This window comes from Stenella coeruleoalba (genome assembly GCF_951394435.1).
Source record: "Stenella coeruleoalba genome assembly, chromosome: 4".
NCBI classification, from domain to species: Eukaryota; Metazoa; Chordata; class Mammalia; order Artiodactyla; family Delphinidae; genus Stenella; species Stenella coeruleoalba.
Genome location: NC_137149.1, coordinates 50,123,624 through 50,145,597, shown reverse-complemented (window position 1 = coordinate 50,145,597; position 21,974 = coordinate 50,123,624). Strand labels below are relative to the sequence as shown.

The 21,974-nt window shown below is 38.8% G+C and overlaps 1 protein-coding gene across 1 annotated transcript in view; it reads left to right on the top strand.

Moving 5' to 3' along the window:
• Positions 1-21,974, top strand: part of PPARGC1A (PPARG coactivator 1 alpha) — a 347,961-nt gene that overhangs the window by 315,187 nt on the left and 10,800 nt on the right. Inside the window, exons 7-11 of the mRNA XM_079920481.1 lie at positions 3,552-3,597; positions 3,707-3,780; positions 15,798-16,713; positions 17,275-17,379; positions 17,532-17,652. Coding sequence (XP_079776607.1) covers positions 3,552-3,597; positions 3,707-3,780; positions 15,798-16,713; positions 17,275-17,379; positions 17,532-17,652 — 1,262 coding nt within the window. The remainder of the gene's footprint in view (positions 1-3,551; positions 3,598-3,706; positions 3,781-15,797; positions 16,714-17,274; positions 17,380-17,531; positions 17,653-21,974) is intronic.

Sequence of the window (21,974 nt, the reverse complement as noted above, 5' to 3'; positions counted from 1 at the left end):
TTGTAAATAAGGATTTGGAAATTCCTGGATATTTTAAAAATTTGCTTTCTATTTAAAAAATATAAGCTTATATTACACTAAACATCTGGGGTGATTTTTATTGTCCCCGTACGTTACTAGAAGGCTGGTACTTCTGAGCAGATCAGGGTGATTTGGGGAAAGTCTGTCTTAGCAAAGATAAATTTTCTTTCTTTCTTTCCTTTCTTTGTTTCTTTCTTTGTTTCTTTCTTTCTTTCGTTCTTTCTTCCTTCCTTCCTTCCTTCCTTTCTTTCTTTCTTTGTCTTCCTTCAAAATATTCTAATTGTAGAGGCCCAACGAGAGCCCATAGAAAGTTGCCGTTGCTTTAAAATATTTAACTTCCACATTATCTGTACCTCTGACTTTGTAGTGGAAGTAGACACATTCTAAAATAGCAGTTATAAACATCCACCTCTTTTTTTTTTCCCTTTTGTTTCCCCAATTCCCCTTCCAGCTGCAGAGTGGTAGCCCCTGATCCCTGTTTTGAACCATGATTATTTCATACAGGTATGCTGTTGCTGCTGCTTTTAATACCTCTTTTCTTTTCCAGTGTTTTGAATTTCCCTCTCTCATCCCTACCTCACCATAAACCCGGGATTTTCATATTCCTTTAATATTTTTAATTGGCTCTCAATTAGATTTTCCCTGGTGGATATCTCAAAAATCACTGTCCATCCCTTTCTGTCAGTTCAAGGAAATATATTTATCAAAATGGGCCACAGTCTCTCAGTTTGCTGCACCCTGATTGGCCTCTCACATGCATGCGCTGGAACAGTTTTCTCAGTGCAGAACCAGACATGCTGTGGGATTCTAGTGGGTGACCTGAAATGAAGAATTCACTGGGCTCCTCCCCACATGGTCCTGGTCATATGTTCATTTTCTGGAGCTGAATTTGAAGCCCCAAACTTGCTGGAACCCTGTAGTCAGTAAACATAGTCCAGCAGCACATGTTTTAAAGTGGGGGGTTTTTTGTCTTTTTTTTTTTTTTAATTTTACTTGGTCCTTTTGGATTTTGAGGGTTTATTAATTTTGTCAATCCATGTACCACTAAATATTATTTTAATTTGTTACAAACCATGGCAGTGAAGAACTAAATTGGCCTATGAAGGACATACACTTTAGATAAAACCTGCTGTATGTAGGGTTTTTTTTTTTTAAGGTATATATCTGTGGTGAGGCATCAGAAGTATATCCCAGAATAGAACAAAGCTTGTTAAACAACAACAACCAAAAAAAAAAAAAAAAATTCTTGTAGTTACTAGAGGTCTAAAAGAAAATAAACATGCAAACATGGCTGGCTGTTAATAACCAACAGGAAATAAATGCTGAGTTTCAGGGATTATTTAAATTATTATTCAAAATTTTAATGTAGAAAATATATGAACAATTAGAAACAATAACTAAGAGGACTTTCTGAGGTTACCTTATTGAACATATTGTCATTTTTTTGCACGGAGCTTCACGTGTGCTCTCTGTACCATTGTAGGGTCCAGTTCTTTTCACTTCCCTAGGATAATGGTCTGGACTTTGGCGATTGTATGGTCCCATTTATTCATTTATTGATTCATTCATCAAAGATATCAGTCATTCATCAAAGATATCATGATCTTCATGAAAAAGATTCATTCCTGTCCTCAAGGATCTTAGAGCCTCTGGTCTACTAGTCATTGGAACAGTGTGGATTAAACTTCCAGTAAACCAAATCAAAGCTCCTCTAGTGGTAGTTTTTGTGAACGTGGAATTATTTTGGGATTAGATTCTGGATGTGCTTTGAAGCTGTACCCTTCCTGTGACCCTCATTTCCTGTTTGCATTTTGTCCCACGAAATATGACCACTGCCTGTTCCTTTCCTTCCATTGCCATAGGCCTTACTTTTACCCAACGATCAGAATTTGGGGGAATCTTCCTTTGAGCATTCCAGATAGGCTACCCCACACCTTGAAAACTGGAATTTCAGTGACCGATTTTCAATGTACATTATTGTGTGACATAGCACATATTCATACCTGGTGATATTTTGTATAGAACCTGTGTGTGTTATCTTAATTATTAGTTGAGCACCATAGAAGTTGGTAAAGTTCCTTCATAAGTGTGTTCTTTTTGAAAGGCTCATTATGTCAGACATATTAGAAAGTTAATGTCAAATCAGTTCATTTATTGGTATATCTGAAAAAGCCAATCAGTCAATGTACCTAATTTGCACAAGACAGCATGAGCTTCGTATTTCTGGATGCATATTGGATAGATGATAAACCATTCAATTGTTTAAAAACGAAATCTAAATCTACAAATTAAATACTATGTAAATACTACTTGTATATGTAAATACTATTTGTCCAAGTAAAGTACCTAATTTCAACCTAATTTGGACATAAATAGTATTTTCACATTTCAAAGGGCCTTAATTACTGGTGTTGATTAATTTCCTTTAATATCTATTGAATGCAATTCCTTTTGATAATAGGGGAAAGAAAACATATTCAGGGCCCGACTCTGCCAGTAACTAGTTTTATGGCCCTGGAAATATCATGCAGCATCTTAGGTCTCAGGTTTTTCATCCATAAAATAAGAAAGTTTATGCTAAAGACCTTTTTGGTTTCAAGTCCATGATTTTCATTACATAAATGACTACCTCTTGACCTTTTGAAAGTAGTTATTTTAATGAGAAAAAATTGACAAAATCTACATACATATAAAAATATCTTTATAGATAAGCATATATATACATAATATGTGGACGTATATCCCAAGTACGTTTCTCATCATGTTTTCCCCTCCTTCTGTTCAAAAGACAAGACTGCCAAGGAGAAGCAATTGAAATTTTGGAGTGAGAAGAAGATTCTTACTCCACCCTTCATAACTGGGAAATGCCTCCTGTAGGAGGGTAAGATTTAGGAAGCAGAAGAAGAAGTAGATGAGCTCTCTTTGCAAGTCTATAGGTCTCTCAACTGATAAACAGTAGTTTTCCTTTAGTTGTCTATCAGATTTGGGGATCTGAAGGCCTTTTAAACTATCTGGGTCAGTGTCCACAATTTGCCATAATCTCTCACTTAATTTTCAGTGAATAGAATAGTTCTTGAGTGAGCTTTGGCCCATAGAAATAACCTATTCTCAGGGCTAGATATAAAATTATACATTTTAGGAGAAAAATCAGCTGAATATTCATAACGTTCTGTCGTCTTGTAGTTACTCTGCTGTTTTCTTGCCTAAACAAACCGTGTACTATATTCCAAATTAAAATAGAAAACATTATTTCTCTCTGATGGTCTGATGCAAATTTTGTATCCTTAACAGGGATGCTACATTTTGGGGAAAATTCTGTTTTCGTATGTGTTTTCAAATGATAGTTTACTGATGCAAATGTTGTTTGGAATTTGTTTTAGCATAATGGACTGTTGTCTGAGTTTGGTCCAATATTCAGGGACTTCCTTACTTTAGCTTTCCAGTTTCCAGTTCCCAACTTGACTTGTAGAAAGAAAACAAATCTGAAAACTCTCAATATTTCATAATTAGTTTCCTTTTTTTTCCTTTAGCCAAACCAACAACTTTATCTCTTCCTCTGACCCCAGAGTCACCAAAGTAAGTATTATGAAATGTAACCATTTTCAGAAAGGGAAGGGGGTTCTAATACATTTGGCTACAGCAACTCCATTTCAGTTTGTTTTTATAAATGTGCCATATCTTCCAGTGACCCCAAGGGTTCCCCATTTGAGAACAAGACTATTGAACGAACCTTAAGTGTGGAACTCTCTGGAACTGCAGGTAAGCCTTACATTTCACTTGAATCTTTTTGTGTGGGTGAGTCTGTATGTGAAATATATATTAGAGTATATTCTCTATGTGATTAATGAAATTCACACAGTACAAACAACATTGGATAAGAAGTTATCTATAAATATTTTCAGTTGTTTATTTTTTTAGGAGGAGACATTTATTGTGTGTCACACCTGGGCCAGACCCTCTGATATATATCATTGATTTGGATCCACAAATAAACCTATTTCCGATTAAGACACTAAAACTTGAGTAGGAGGAGAAATTAACATTTATTGGTCTTCCACTCAATAGATATGCCAAGCGTATAAGTGGTTTTAGCTAATTTCATAATGACCTCATGAAGATGGTGGTAGTATTTTTCATTTTTAAGATGAGAAAATAAGGTTCAGAGACATTAAGTAGCTTGCCCAAGATTGCAGAGCTAGAAAACAAAGAGCAAAGGTTTGAACTCAGGTTTACTAATTATCAATACTTCACCTGAAATATTTTCTTAATCACCATTGTACTCAACAGTGTAATGCTCTCCTATATATGTTACCATCTTTATATCTTTCCAGTAAAGGAAAAAAATGAAAATATGTCCATTCACCAAAACAAAATGTTCTTATATATTTTAAACAAGAGCAATTTCCTTCACCGTTTGGACTTCTTAATTTATTTGGCCAGTCGTACTTCACATTCTGAAGAGGAAGAAGCTTTAAAAACTTGAACTAACCCCTGAGAAACTTACAAATCCAGAGTTCCTAGGCAGACTTCTGAGTTGGCTGCAAATGGTGCCTTTGCAGTAAGTGCCTAGGTTTAGGCACTTGAACCCCACCAGAAAGTGAATCTGAGGATGTCTGTACAAGAAGTTCCTAGGCTCTGGCCATTGCTGATAAGGGTAAAGGAACAGTAAGTTAAACAAATGCTTTCAACCAGAACTACGGTGCCTACACACACCGTGGACACTGTTACTAAGTTTAATTTCACCCTTTGAGTTTGCTAACTTACTTCCTTATGAAAGGTCTGTTGCATGATTGCATGATTTGGTCAAGCAGTAGAGCGGTTAATTTCATGGTATTTATATATATTTTATATGTGCGTATACAAGTATAAATATATCGTTATATAATAATAGATGTACACACATGTATTCACATATAAAGAATATATATAACATCATTTCTTAAATAAATTACAATCACACGTGTGATCATAAGTAACTTTTGTGTGCGTGTATTATGTGCAGTAGAGGCCTTCTTGTCCGACCAATGAGTGAGTATTTGGTGGTTTTATCTAAAAAGTTGATTGAAGTGTACACAGTTTAATCATTTTACTTTTGCTTAAAACATACAAATTACACATTCAAATATAAAATTTTTGGTATAAGACAGAGAGACCTTTGCACTGAACTTAAATGTACTAACTAGGGATCCGTTCATCTTTCTGGCACAAACTTCACTAATAATGCATCAAAGATGGTATTCGCGTTTCGTTTCTTGGTTTTTGAAGGAAAATAATTAAGGGTATTTGTGTGGGAGTCTGAGTGCAGAATCATTCTAGGTTTTTATGATTTTTTTAACATAAGTCATAATAATTCCTTATGTTTTCCCATACCATCCACCTACAACTAAGTTGACAGCCCTTCTTTTAGTAATATACCTTTATCGGGTCTTTTAATAGAAAAAACTTTTCTTACTAACATTTCATTCAGTTATATAATATTTTATTATCTGACATAATTTCAGTCACCAATACGATGGACATTAGTAGATTTGGGAAAATACATTACCTTGGCTATAGTAACAACCAGCTGAAAGGAATCTATTAACTAGGAGTGTTTAGGATGGCTGTAGGTGTAAGTTGCTTTGGTTTAGAGAGGTTTGAGAAAGCTTCCACTGTATATACTGATACCAAGCTTTCCATTAAAGAAACATTTTTTTAATTTTTCTCTGATTATAAATAATATAAGCTTACTATAAAAAATGTCAAAAATACAAACTAGTGGAAAAATTGTGTATAGTTCTAAATTGTTTTCTATGGATATTTTTACATCTGTGATCATTTTGTATATACATAATTTTGCATTCTGATTTTTCAGTTAACATTTTAATAAGGAAGTTTTATATCATCACAGACCCTTTATTATCAGGCTTTTCTTAGTGTGCTGTATAACATTAGTTTGAGTAGGTGCATCAAACTGTATCAAAATTTAATTATACTTCTTTGTTACACATTTAGGTTGTTTTAAAGTGTTACCATTTTGAAATAGCACTACAGTGGAAATCTTTGTTCATAAATTTTTTAAATCTTATTTTTCTCAAAATGAATTACTAGTAGTTATTAATACGAATATAAGGATATAAATATCTTGGGGGCTTCTGATACATATTGCCCCATTGCTTTCCAAAAGAGGTGTTTCCACTTATAGTCCTATTATCACTATGTGGATATATTTGCTTTATTACATCCTTGCTAGCATTGGGTATCTTCGTTTTTAAAATATTTTGCTCATTTATGTGTATAACATCATTTAAATTACATTCCTTGTACTCATAAGATTATGGTGTTACAAAAAAGCACTTATTTTTATTTTCTTCTTGTCAGAAGTTTTATTATTTCTCTTACTGACCTAATTTTAAATAATTTAGTTATACATTTGAAAGGTTAGTAGGCTACACTGTTGAGAATTTATAGAAGATACTTTTTAAAAAAATACTTAGCATCCTAAAAATATATACAGTGGATTTATTTCTGTTGGTGAACCAGAATTCATCTTACTAGTTTAAACCCCTTTTTATTAGTGCTTTGAAAGATTATTGAGTACAATGGAAATCAATTTACCAACATATATAACATATATAATACCTGCTCTATGCTTGCAACACTGTAGATCTTGGGGAATATTTATCAAGCATAAGACATAGAGACTGGGCTTCCCTGGTGGCACAGTGGTTAAGAGTCCACCTGCCAATGCAGGGGACACAGGTTCGTGCCCCGGTCCGGGAAGATCCCACATGCTGTGGAGCAGCTAGGCCCGTGAGCCATGGCCGCTGAGCCTGTACGTCCGGAGCCTGTGCTCCACAACGGGAGAGGCCACAACAGTGAGAGGCCCGCGTACCGCAAAAAAAAAAAAACAAAAAGACATAGAGACTAATCCATGCGAACCATGGACTATTGTACTCGGCTCATAGTAGGTGCTAAATAAATATTCTTGTTTTTAAGATGTGGGCTTATAGTCAGTTGGGAAAATAACACATATTGTCCAAGTAGCATGAAGGGAAAATATTATTTACTGTTTATAATGTTTTGCTACTTTCAAAAGAAGGTGGGCCCAGAGGTTGTTTTTCATTTGTTGAGCATGGTGGTAATGAGTGCAGATACACATTACACAAGCTGATGTATGGCCAAATTGCATTACATGCAAGAAGGGAATTCGAGCTACAGGAAAATCAAGGGATGAAGAAGAACTTGGAGGCTGTAGAAGGTGGCTAGAAGGAGAAGTTTGAAACCTGCTCGGAGGATGGTATAGGGAGGAGGAGATTGGGGGAGAAGAGGGTTATTTTTTTTTGATAAAGCTATTGTGTATTTGAAGTGCTAGACAATGTGTAATGTTCATGACCTCCATCCCCACTAAACGTCTTCAGTAAAATTTGTTGTGTAGTAGCATTTGGAGGATATGACAAACACTGATTGTACCTCAGGAGAATCACCAAAGGGAGAAAATAAGCTTTCATAGGGAACCCTGTAACATGGCTTCAAGTTAAATACCATGATTGTGCAAAAGATTGAAAAGAATTGTAGAGACAGTTCAGGACTGAAGGAAGCATTAAGGCAATACCATTAGGCAGTGAGTGACAGAGTTGATCTGTGGAAAGGAGTTTGGAGGAAATTGAGCGCTCCACTGACTTGGGGTGCCTTAAGGGAGAAAAATATTTGCATCTGATTTTTAAGTGTGTGGGTGGAAAGGAGAGAAGATATTGATGGAGCAGAAGATACTGTATTGTAAATTGAAACATAAAATTGCCAGTATTCAACATTTTTGACATACCAAAAAAATTGGCAATTTCGTGTGATACTACCTGAACTAAGATACTTTACAAGCTGCAAATCTCCAAATGAAAGTAGTCTATTATGATTTTTTAAAAAACAGACAGCACAGTTTAGTGAAGCTGTGCAAACCCTTGGCTCTGATATCGGACAAACCCAAGTTTAAATTCTGGGTCAGCCCCCATCTAGCTGTAAGGCCTTTGGTCAGTTTAATTAAATTCTGTAAGACTCAGGAAGCTTATGTATCAAATGAAGCTGATCACAGTACCTGCATCTCACTGAGTCACTGTGAGGATAAATGATATAAAACATGAAAAAAGCTTAGTCCAGTGACAGCATATGTGTCCAATAACTATTAGCTATTTAATTACTAATTCTACATTAAGTTCATTTCTGGAAGTCATTGTACCTTCCTGCTCACCTTTTCAACTTTTGACTACCTTTTACCTGGTTCCTTTTATTGGCCTTTGTACTAGCTCTTCTTTAGCACTCTCATATGTGAAGTTATGTATTCTCTTTTGTGGTAAAATTCCCCTAATTCCCCATGAAATTGAACATATACTGCTTTTGGTGTGGGGCTGGGATTTACCAAATCAAGGTAGAAAAATCTCCCCTTGGGCATTCATTCTCTCAACAACAGGTACTTCTGCTGTTACTACAAATCCTAGAGGCTAGACATTCACTAATAGGCACTTCACATGTATTATTTTTATTTAATTTTAATTTTATTTTTATTTTTTTTTGCGGTACGCGGGCCTCAGGCTCCGGACGCGCAGGCTCAGCGGCCATGGCTCCCGTGCGCAGCCGTTCTGCGGCATGTGGGATCTTCCCGGACGGGGGCATGAACCCGCGTCCCCTGCATCGGCAGGCGAACTCTCAACCACTGCGCCACCAGGGAAGCCCCACATGTACTATTTTTTGACTGTCTGTCTATTTAATTGTGAAGGAAAAAGCTATATGTCGATTCTAGGTCTGTGGTGGACCCTGGGTTCAAAGCAAGTCTGTCTAACTAGAGATTATGTCTCTTTCCTGATGCCTGAATTTTGAAGATAGTAGTGGACATCTGTTATGTTAAATAGGTTTTATTTCACTTGCCAAGTGTCATTGATTGGTATTGGCTGCCAGAAGCATTGTGTTGAGAAGGATGCTAAGGCCAAGTCTGTACTCAGTGGGAATGTCATGATCAGTTAGTAATGTCTGCCGTCAGTGCAGCAGAAGGGTGGACAGGGTGCGAACAGCATTCAGCTTGTTGATTTGTTGATCCTTCGTATACATGCTTAATGCCTTTGGCTGCAACAGAGGACATGGATCAAGCTGTTGCCCAGGATTTTCTGGTGTCTTCTTATTTAATTTTACAAAGTTTAGTGAAAATTTCCAAACATTGAAGTGAAAACGTAAAGAGTCAACAAAATTCTAAGACCTCAAGAATAATCCCTCTGCCCCATCTGCAGAGTCTTTGGGAAACAGGAGGGATGAGATAGGAAGTTTGCTTTATTAAGTATCACCAGCTGGTCTGACTTTGTGATTGTCCTAAAGTAGCTCATTTTGGCTGATAAAAAAAAAAAAAATGCTTCTCTTTTACAGGTGTAAAAACTAATTTGATTTCAAAATAGCTGTTAGTAAAGCAAGATGAGAGAAAAGAGAATGCTCTTTTGGCAGAAGGCATTTAAATCCATTGCATATGGAGATGTTCAGAGTGCTAGACTTTTTGCTTCTGAAGTGGGAATGGCAAAGCAATGTCAGCTCAACAAGGTTATGGTTTTAACCACAGGACATGAAGGAATTTGATTAGGAACCCCCAAACTTTTATTTATATATATTTATTTACATGTACATACATATATATCTATATGTGTGTGTGTATATATATATATATATATACACACACGTATATGTATATATAAATGTTTTATTTTTATTACTGTAAAAGTAATAAGAATAAATATAACTAATTAGGAAAATAAGGACAAAATCATCAGCACTCTCATCACCCTTAGCAATGCTTTCCTCCATCAATATGTATATTTTCCCCATGGTTTTCATGATGGTGGATTTGGTTTAAATCGGCAGTTATTGAAATTGCACTTCAGTAGACTTGCACTTAAAAAACTCAGCTCGTTAACCCATCACTGAGTAATTTCTTATTCTTTTATGTGGAGTCTTGTATTGTCATTTTTGGACTTCCCATTTCAAAGCTGATTTCGCTGGGTGGTATATGGACAAACAGCATAAATTTGCTGTACCCTTTTGGTGTATACATCTTTTGTATGTGACTTACCCGTGGGGAAATAGACCAAAGCAAAATAGGAATAGTAGTTGGTCGTTTTAACAGAAAGCCACAGTGACAGAGAACTAGAAAGTGATTTTGACAGGTCATATAATCCATTCCTGTGGCTGAAGAAGCCAAGAAAGGGAGACCCAGCAAATTCTCTTTACAGCCCACTCCAGTGTTTTGCAACTCGTCCTGACAGGAATTTCTTCCATATTTCTTCCATATTTCATATCCCTCATTTTCTATTTTTAATCTCATTCTTCTTGACTCAGCGTCTGAAAAACACCTCAGTTTTCTTTTCTGGAAATGGTACTATCCAATGTCTTGCAAGCCAAGGATAGCAAAGCAATTTTCTCTCCCGTATCAACTTCAGGGGTTTGGTGGGAGACACCTGGAAAGCCAGACTCCTCCCTCCCTGCCCCGGACCCCCTCTCCTGCCCCAGCTCTGTGGGAAAGTGCCCGAGGGCCAGTGAATAACAGCTTCATCTTCCATGAGCAAGAGTTGGGGCACTAGACACATGTCATAGGAATGTTCTGAAGCTTTTCTGTGTGGTGAGTTTGTTCCCCAGTTCTCAGAGCTGATACAGGAAATCCTTAAAAAGCAGGAAAGGCGGGGGCTCCATCAGTCAGAGGGGACATGCCAGCCTGGGTACCAGAGCGAGGTGTGGGAGGCCCTTCTGTGTCAGGGGTTAACACTTTGGTTGCTGCCTTTTGTGGAGATCCAGTGAGTCCTGGGGAAGTTAGGGGTGAAGAGAGAGCACTGGAGGAGCTTTTATCAACAAAATATTTTAACAACGATAGCAGTAACAGTTCATACTGATTGAGTATCAGTCCTTCCTATGCTCCCTTGACACCCACTCCAAGTTCTTGAGGCCAAAAATATGTGAGCAGAACTCAAGTTACTCTCCTCTCTTTGCCCAGTCCTCCTTCTTTGGTGAGTTTTTAAGCAAATTAGAAAATCATCTTCTTGGTGTCTTTCCTTGAGAAATCTTAGAACTGGCATTTGACATAAGAAAAATCCCACTGTCAAACTCCAAAGCGAGTCACAGATTTAGCAGGAGGTTGTGTGAAATGTAAACTGTAAAACTGTGTAAACTATTAAGAAAGATCTTGCTGAAGTCATTGGCTGGATAGTGGAGCACAGAATACAGAGCAGAAGACTTGCCATTTATCAGTCATTCAATTAAACCCACCAACCCAAAAGAGAACTCCTCAAAGGAGATCGTTTTAGAGCACATAATGAAACACAAAACCAAACCAAACTTGTCTCTGACTTTTTTTTTTTAAAGGGCTGTTTAAAAAGATAACTGGAGAGTGTGGGAGAGTGTGTACCACTTCCCCCAGATTTGCTGTGCAGAAGTGCAGAAGTGTGAGTGATGTAGAGGTACTTGTTTATTATAGAGCACATTTCAATGCAGTAATCATAAATATTGCTAAGGTTGTGCTCCGTTGAAATATGACCTACATACTCTTGATTGTTTGTGTTACGTGATTTGTCTGACACCCATTACATTCTGGGTAATAGCAGCCATTTGTTGCTCTGCACAGCAGGCTCTTCTGACAAAAGAAAATAGGCAGCAATAAAAAAGCTATAGTCTGAATTACATTCTGCACAGTGCTGCACTGCTGAGAGTTTGTGCAAGTGTGTTAACAATGTTCTGAACTGCCTCTTGTCAGCCTTCAGCCTGTAATGGCCATCTGTCCTCACATAAATCTGTCAAAACCTGCTAAGTTCAAGAGAGAGCATGGAATATACCTTGTACTGTCAACACCAAAATGTACACATTCCCCAGAAAATCAACACACAGGAAATAATCCGGAGGTTATGGGAGGCATTAGCCCGGTTGATTTAGGCTTGTGGGCTGAAATTGAGAGTCCGGCAATTAGTGGGAAGATGACAAAGGTAGTGGGGTTGAGGAATTGATTATTGACTGCCCTTCTACCGCAGGGGAAAACATTCTGGGTGGAGGAGATGGGGTTAGAGAAATCTAATTAGTTCAGGTGCAGCAAAGGGTTCCCTGTCCCGGGCACAACTCCTAAAAGCTGGACATCACGTTAAAAGAAAAGGAAAAAAAAAAAAGCTTCTTACACTTTTATTTATTTATTTATTATTTTATTTTTTTGCGGTACGCGGGCCTCTCAATGTTTTGGCCTCTCCCGTTGCGGAGCACAGGCTCCGGACGCACAGGCTCAGCGGCCATGGCTCACGGGCCCAGCCGCTCCGCGGCATGTGGGATCTTCCCGGACCGGGGCACGAACCCGTGTCCCCTGCATCAGCAGGCGGACTCTCAACCACTGCGCCACCAGGGAAGCCCCGCTTCTTATACTTTTGTTTTGCTTTGTTTTGTTTTACTCTGGATCTCAACCCTATCTGGAAATAGATTTTCAATGAGGCACTGGTGACACGCAATCTCGTGCTCCTTAAGATGTCTCAGTCTTGCTCTGGGGTATTCTCCTCAGATTGAAGAAGTTTCAGCAAATAGTCAAAAGGTTAGGGAATGATCTGAATTATTTTTCCCTGCCCACCGACTCACTAATCCTAAAATAACTTCCATCTACTAAGAGAGTATTATTTAATGAGCAGGGCCGTCCGAAATTTCTAGCCCCGATATTTTCACTCACAGGGTATACCTGGTTATCTCAGGGTGTTTCTGTAAGTTTTAAGCAGATACACAAGAAAATCTGTACTCACTGCAGATTTTAAAGAATGATCTCTTTATGAAGTCCTGGGGGCTGAATCCCTGAAATGCCAGCATTTGGTGGAATATTCAGCACACAGTAGGTGCTGAGTGAAAGTCTGTTTAATTGCCACAGGCCATCTAAAATGAAAAGGAAGTAAAAGGCTTTGTTTTCAACGCCAAGAAACTCTAATCATGTGTTAGCGCTCCCAAGAGCAACTTGAGAATCGGTTATTTAAGCGATAATGAGCTTAGGTACTAGGACAAGGGTTTCAAATGTTCAAGACGAAAAAGAATTTCTATATTTAAAATCCCTAGATAGCTGAGCTATTTTTAGAACTAGTCTCTCTTTAATAGTGGCCTAATTTGGTGTTTCTGAAGTTTAGGGTTTCTTTTTATAAGTCTAGAATGTCAGTCAAAATATATCTACCTGAGATCAAGGCAAGGTGCCACATAGACGCGGCGGGATAGTGGCTCTCCATAAGTGGTCTGTGAACCGTGTCATTAAAAATATTTGACCAGCTTCCCAAGTGATCCGTGGGCCACTGAAATGGGACACCTACTAGTAAAGGAGGATCTAGAAAAATAAAAATGAGTGAAACATTTTGCAAAAATAAGCCCGAGCAATATTCCACTGAGAGCTTCTCATCTGTCTGGAGAGACAAGATGTAATTCACATTCAAAAAGATAAGCGTGAAAATATAGCAATATCTGGTAAGTGAGTGATCCTGGCAGTGAATTATTGGAAAAGTAAAAATTACCCCCATTCAGAGTATCATGAAAAGATCTATGAAGTTGTATTTGAGGATGTTGAATGTCATTTCCCCCAATTCAAGGGCTATCTCATTTGGAATATTTGACTGTTATTTACTCAGCAAAGAGAGATTATTCATCATTATTTCTTTGAGCATCTTAGCTTCCTGTGAGAAATATTTGAGATCTTGTCATTTCTTTGCTGGGAGTTGGTATCTTTACATTTGTTGTAGCAGTAATTGAAGGTAGCATGTGGTTGAAATCAGTGTGTATGAATGGGGCAGTGCAAAGGGTAGAGGAAACAAGCAGAGAGAGAGATGGACAAACAGAAAGATAGACAGGGTAAGAAAGAAAGCACGAAAAGGAAGGGGAGAAGGAGATGGAGGGGGAAATGGGAGGAATAGGAAGAGACAGAGGAGGGGAAGGAGGGGAAGGAGGGGAAGGAGGGAAGGAGGAGAGGAAATTGGCCATATAGGAATTTCTTAGAGTGAGTAAAAGATATACTTGTCTATGAAAGAGGGAACACAAGGAGAGTGAACTTCAGTGACATAGAGGATTCCTTCAGTAATGTCACCTCCCTATTATCTTCAAGCGAAGAATGGAGGGCAGGCGTACAGTAGGCTGCTGATAAAGGGAAGCTTTTCTGAGACTCAGATGTGTCACGAAGGGAGAGCAGTGTATCCTTCTCTTTGTGTTTGCATTTCCCTGTCTTTCTGAACTTTTCTGGGATAGATGTCCAAAGTCAAACCTTTTTGCATTCTTGTACGTTTCCTTCCCTCCTTTAGGGAGAATTAGCTACGTATAATAAAAGTTGCCAAATATTGGTGCAAAATATTTCATTTTAAGGAAAATATTAATTTCTTCTATCTCTTTATTGTCAAGTAGGGGAGAGAGGCAGTGTCTTCCTGTTCATACCAAAACTTCATGTAGCGTTCTGTGCCCTACTTGGTTATGTGTGTGTATGTATGTGTGTGTGTCAAGGTAGAATTTTCCTTGAAGCCTGCAGTCGCCTTAAGTCCAACCCCAGGCTTCTTGTGGACTTAAGTTCTTTCTTGCTGAATAGCATCCTCCCGTCCTCCTAAATAAAAAGTGTATTGTAAACTAAAATGTTCCCTTGTAAGCATAAAGTCATTTGAACTCCAGCCTGCCCTTCTTCAAAGTTCCGTCGACTCTGGAGCTTTTCCACAATTCTTCTTCCTTGGCATAAAGGGCTGAGGAGGACTTAGGGGTGAAACTGAACAGAGATAACTAGCCTTCACACGCTCTCCCACAATGACTTGTGATGGAATTTTCTGCCCTCTGTAGAAAAGCACAAAAGGCAACAGCTGACAGATTCCCCCTCTTCTTCCTTTCTTTTTTTTTTTCATTTTTTCAATTAGTTAGTTGCCGAAGCTTGGATTCGTTTCAATCCTTCAGCCTCCTAACCCGCCCTGATGTGGTGCTCCAGATAAAATGGTGTACTGGTACCGCAATATTTGGTGTTACTGTTCACTTAAGTTTCTGTTGCAGAACCATATTTTTGACAGAATGTATTAGTTATGCTTACAAGAATGTACTATACCTACATTAGCCATGGTTTACAAAGTTAATGAACTGTGGAGACAGAGAATCATTGCCGTCATGTTGTAGAGTTGTCTGGTACCCTGCGTTAGCCGGCTGCATTTTACTGAACTTACTTTGATGTTGCCAATGTCATTCCCACCCTCCCCCCCAGTTGCTGTCATCCCATCTTTTCTTTTCTTTCCTTTTCTTTTTTTTTAAAGTTGCCTAATTCTTTGGCTCCGTGGGTAGATATCCTTGATTTTACAAAAATTCCTGACCTACATGCATCCTCCCCAGCATTCTTTGCAGACAAATGCCACCAAAGGTCTTCTATGATTTCCCTGTGTCCCTACCGTGTTAATTTTCCACAACCAAGACTGTGAGAAGCCCCTGTAAATCTGAGCTTTTGTAATGCCTGGTGGTGACGTGCTCATGTTTCCTGGGAAGCAGGATCGGTTAGCATTGGCGTTTGAAATACAAAATATCATGGCTTTCACCACAGCCTCATATCGTAGATCCATCTTTTCTTGGTGACAGAGGCTTCGGGAGACAGAGTCACTTTTTCCGGTCTTATCATGAATTTAGTTTCCTTCCTTTTCACTGAGTTTTAACCATTGTCTGAAATCTTGGAAAAGTTAGGAAAGCATATCCTGGCATTTAACAACATATCTCTGTCTCTTTTCTTTCTCTCTCTCCCCTCCCCTTTTTTTTTTCTTTTATTATCTTAGGCCTAACTCCACCCACAACTCCTCCTCATAAAGGCAACCAAGATAACCCTTTTAGGGCTTCTCCAAAGCTGAAGCCCTCTTGCAAGACTGTGGTACCTCCGCCATCAAAGAAGGCCCGGTACAGTGAGTCTTCCGGTATCCAAGACAATAACTCCACCAGGAAAGGGCCCGAGCAGTCTGAGTTGTACGCACAGCTCAGCAAGACCTCCGTGCTCACCAGTGGACACGAGGAAAGGAAGGCCAAGCGGCCCAGTCTGCGGCTGTTTGGTGACCATGACTATTGTCAGTCAATTAATTCCAAAACGGAAATACTCATTAATATATCACAGGAGCTCCACGACTCCAGACAACTAGAATATAAAGATGCCTCCTCCAACTGGCAGGGGCAGATGCGCTCTTCCACAGATTCAGACCAGTGCTACCCGAGAGAGGCCTCGGGGGTGAGCAGGCAGGTCTCTCCCGGCAGCACCAGAAAACAGCTCCAAGACCAGGAAATCCGAGCTGAGCTGAACAAGCACTTCGGTCATCCCAGTCAAGCTGTTTTTGACGACGAAGCAGACAAGACCAGTGAACTGAGGGACAGTGATTTCAGTAATGAACAATTCTCCAAACTACCTATGTTTATAAATTCAGGACTAGCCATGGATGGCCTGTTTGATGACAGCGAGGATGAAAGTGATAAACTGAAGTCCCCTTGGGATGGCACGCAGTCCTATTCATTGTTCCATGTGTCGCCTTCTTGTTCTTCTTTTAACTCTCCATGTAGAGATTCCGTGTCACCACCCAAATCCTTATTTTCTCAAAGACCCCAAAGGATGCGCTCTCGTTCACGGTCCTTTTCTCGACATAGGTCGTGTTCTCGATCACCATATTCCAGGTCAAGATCAAGGTCCCCAGGCAGTAGATCCTCTTCAAGGTAAACCTTGTCAAAACCCACCCAAAGCCTAAGGCGTCCCCAGGAAGTGAAAAAAAAAACAAAGGCAAAAAAATGCATTCAAAACCCACAGGCAGCCCAGCCCCTCACCATCCATTCCCAGTGCCACAGGAACTAAGGAGATTGTCGTTACCCATACATTCCTCCCCATCTTCTCTTAAATCTGTCATTCTTGAACACAGTGCCTTGAGCCAGTCAGATCTGAGAGAGCAATTTGTAAGAAACTTGCTCATCTACCTTTTTCCATTACCTGGAGAGCTGCCTTGTGCCAGGATAGGTGAGATCCATGCAAGATAAAGCTGACAGTGTACCAGGCCGGCGTTCGGCATTCACATCAATAAGAGACGCTGCAAGAGAACACGTCACTCCAGACCTCTAAGCTGACTAGATGATCACAAACTGTCACTGGGAAATCTCACAAGTAGCTGGGAACTGAAAGCCGGTTTATGTAATGCGGAATTCCAGGGGCTGTTCAGTCATGCCGATAAACTGGGGTTCACTGGCAGTTGCAAATGCCCTTCTGTTTTTCCTCCTCTCTCCCAGATCTTGCTACTACTATGAGTCAGGCCACTGCAGACACCGCGCGCACCGAAATTCTCCCCTGTGCACGAGATCACGTTCAAGATCGCCCTACGGCCGGCGGCCCAGGTAATGACACACGTCCTTTTCCCTCCGCGCCTCTCATCTCCTCCCGTAGATGACAAGATGTTTTCTAAAACCCCGCCCCCTCCCCAATTTCCGATTAATTTTGCTCATGCGTTTGGAGGTGGTTGCCTTAATGATGAAGTTATGTTTCTCAGGTATGACAGCTACGAAGAGTATCAGCACGAGAGGCTGAAGAGGGAAGAATACCGCAGAGAGTATGAGAAACGGGAGTCTGAAAGGGCCAAACAGAGAGAGAGGCAAAGGCAGAAGGCAATTGTAAGCAGCTTGGAGCTTACTTTCATTTTACAGGAGGGTTTCTTTTCTTTTTTTCTCCTGTCTTTTCTTTTCGTGGGGGTGGGCATAGATTAGAAAATAAGGGAAAGACTCTTGTTAGAATATGCAATACTCAGCCTTTTGGCTTTAAAGCATCAGTGAGTCCTCAGTCCCTCTTAACACAGACTATTGGAAAGCAAAACGTTAGGTCAGTGTATTTCTCCTCCATACTACCTGTTTCTCATTCATCTTGAAGCTCATTACTGTTTTCGACCTTTGTTTCTAAAAATGGAGGAAGGAGAGATTTGTCCAGTCAGATACTGGTCGCATCAAGCCAGAGGATGAGTTCTTCGTATTGTTCTCTGCTGCTTTTTTTTCTCTGAGTGAAAAATGAAGAGATATCACTATTTGGTTTCAATTTTCGTCTTTTTGGCAGACGTGAGAGTTGGATTGAGTTAGATTTAAAGGCAGTGGTAGAGAAAGATTTGCTAAGAAAGTCATCATTTCTTCCTTGTGCCAGGTCAACAACTAACACATCCATATTTCTTATGAACTGCTTTTCAATAACCTATTATGGATTTCAGCACCACGTACTGCAGGGTATTACATTCGCTTGACATATACACAGTACTGACCCTTTGGGGTTAGGGTCTAGGTTATGTGCATCTAGTTCGTTCTCCGTTGGTCAGACCTTAGAAGGCAAAAAGGAGGTCCTCCAATTGTCAGCATCCAGTACTTGTTCAAGGCAGATATTCCTAATTGATTAAGGAAATCTTTCCCACTGAGCCCCAATAGAGCCTTGAGGGCTTTCCCAACATGGTGCTTTAGGGAGCCATGGCATATCCATTGGAAATGGCACTGTTTTCATTCATTGCAGCTGCTGTCTGTTAGCTGCTAAACGTCATTTCAATGAAGATCAACCTTTGACACATCTTGCATACAAGCTAACCAGGGCTTAGGGAAATGGTTTTTAGCTGGAAATGTTAGATGGATATGGTACCTTTAAAACAACCCACAACCATCAACAAAATCTTGAAAAACCTACCTGGAAGAGCTGACTAATAGAGTCCAAATCGAGCGTTGGCCAACAGTTATCAACTGGAGGAAAAAGGTTAACTGAGAGGTTTGTTAACTCAGGCACTCAAGGAAAAAGAAGGGACAAGTAAGTGAATACGTAGGCTAACGATTTAGGGCTTTGCTGCCATTTAACTTCGAATCTACCTAAGACCAAATTAAAGGCCTTGTGAAAATTATAACACTATCCCTCATTTTTCTCAACTTTCAAATGAGCTGTGATATGAACATCTGCCAGAGTATCATTAGTTAACACTTAAGAAGACTAATGAAAATTAAAAATTCAATTTTCTAATTTAGATGTTTTTAATTAATAGCCTGTTCAATAATTATAATAATTCACATTTATAGAGTGCCATATAGTTTACAAAGCCTTGTAGCGTGGCACGGTACAGTTAATATATACCAAAGAGAGTCATGTTGAGTAAGCATGAAGGTAAATAGTTATTTCAATGTTTTCATATTCGTATTTGATAAAACTCTTCATGTTTCTTCCCAAAAGAATGACACTAAAGAGAGAAATTGTTTTATCATATATTTGCTCATTTGTGCAAAATATAACACAGCTGTAACCAAAGCTATGTAGATAGATGTAGATAAATGACATGTGCTTATTCTATTCTTCCCAAGAAAATTTAGTGCCAGATACTTACTAGGGTGAAGAAAGGGAGGGAGGGGTCATTTTTGCTAGTTTGGTTCTTTACAAATAGATCAAAGAGTGTGATGGTCTATATTCCATAGATGCCTGAGCCAAAAGCACTCTTGAGGCCACTAGCCTCAGTCTGGAAGCAGATACCACCCTACCACCCTGCCTTTCCCTGTGTCACAAATATTGACCAGTTCCTTGGTTAATTCTTCGACTAAGACAGTCTGTATCAGTTCCCTTTGAAAGACAGCAATTATAGTGCAAATGTCAACTTGGCTTATATTAAGTCATCATAATTAACTAGACGTTTGTGAGAATTTTGGCTTTGAGATGTTTATTTTTTTTTAAAAAGCAGATTAAAAAAGAAAACTAGGACATAGAGATTGTTTACTAACACAGTGACCCATAGGTAGTAAGAGCTTAGTATAAAGATTTGGGACTTAACTATTAAACCAATTCCCACTTGGACTATTAGATGCTATTTTTGCTTAAAATAAGTGAAAACACATGAGTGTATGAGAGACATTTGTTAGGTGCCTGGGTTCTAAAATTAGGTAAGACCTAGTCCCCACATCCAGGGAGTTCAAGTCTACTGGCTGGTAAAGATACATGAAGAGGCAATAGGGTGTGTTAATTGCTATTGCAGAGGATGCGCCTAAGGTACTGCAGTGGCAAATGGGTCGGCAACCAGCCCTGGGAACGAGGGAGGGTATCCCTGGAGGGTGAGATTGATTTGAAACCTAAAGGGAGGAAAGGGCAAAGGTTTTTTCACCTGTGTTGTCCAGTGTGGGAGCCATTAGCCATGAGGCTAATTCAGCTAGTCCCAAATTTAGATGCACTATGAGTGTGATTGAATTTTGAAGACAGTACAAAAAAAAAAAAGAGTGTAAAATACTTCATTAATATTTTTTACATCAATGACAAGTTGAAACAATAATATTTTGGCTATGCTGAGCCAAGTAAAATATATTATTAAAATTAAATTTGTTTTTTTTACTTTTTAAAATGTGCCTCAGAAAATTTAAAAGTTACATATGGTGCATTATATTTTTATTGGAAATTACTATTCTAGGCAGAGACTTTAGCTTATACTAAGTCTCTGGAAAAGAACAAGCTATATTGGGAAACTGCTAGTCATTTAATTAGAACACCAGGGTACAGGAGAGGCAAGAAATAAGTCTGGAGGGCTCCATGGTCACCAGATCCTTGAAGGGTCCTTTAAGTCATAATAAAGATTTTGAAGAATATCTTGAAGGCGTAGTGGAACTATTTAATGAGATTACCCGCAGGAAGTTTTTCTGATTGATTTCCTTCCTCAAAATGGTCTGCTTTCTTGTGCCATAATGCATTTGCAAAATATATTTTTACGGACTTGGAGATACAAGCAATGATTTTTGACTCATTTGACTAGATTAGCTTGATAAGTCATTCATGAAACAGCTAAAGGAACTAGGACAGTTTGCCGAAGTTGGTCGGGTAGGTGATTTCCATTCAGATTTCTGAGACACCCTTAAAGTAATGAATAAATAACAAATTATATCTGGAATATCTTGGGTGCAGTGCTGGATTATTCATTAATTCAGATCAATTTTATAATCAGGGGAGCAGCAAAACAGAAGCTCCAAAAGGAAATGAAAAAAATAATGTTACAATCATGTAATAGATACTTTACAAAATTAACCTTTGCTACCTTGTCTTGTGGTCTATAATATTGACTTATTTTTGAGTTCCGTAAGAAGGAGATGGTGGTTTAGGTCATCTATAAACTTTTTAATATGTATGTGTCCAAAAGTCTTTATTCAGACCGACTTCAGTGTACCAAATCAGACAGCTAAGAAAAGACTAATAATTAGTAATTACACAGAATCATATGTTGTGATTGAATATTGCCATTGTTTAAGTTGCTGTTTTCCTCCAATTTCCATCTAAATGCTCTCAAAACCCAATTTATCCTCTGCTTTTCTCAGTCTCATAGGCTTGAAATAATTCAGGATATTGGAACTCTGGAAGCCAGAGTATAGTACTTAATGTCTAATTATATTAGCTCTTAAGTAAACTAACCTGGATGTATTCACATCCATCCAACCTAAGACACTAAGGAGGAGTATTCCTGGACCGTACTTGGATGGAAGTAACTTTGGTAAACTGAAAGCTATAGTTTTATTTCTCCCCTGAAAGTGTCTCCTAGTCACGGTCACTTACTGAATGCCTACTGAATCAGATGAGTGTTATCCATGTTAAGAACAAGAGAAAAAACAACAAAAAAGGAAACTTGTTTCGGCATTATGTCAGAGTTTTGGCCTTTGTTTCTATCCATTCACACCTCTTCATGGTCATTCACCCCTCTCACTTTCTCTTTTAGATAGAGGACCTAGCTATACCATTCACTGTAGAAGTGGCATGAATTTTATCCACTCATCTCATCTATAGTGTTTGTAATATCCTTGGAATTTTTGAGGAAGTTAGGTTGTAACTAATCTGGAGGTGAACATAAATCTTTCACTGTCAAAGTTGACATGCAGTTTCCTTAGCATAGGAAGAGGGATGTTTAAATTATCCTGACTTGGAAATGTAGAATAAAAGTTCTGAGAACTAAAATCCAAAT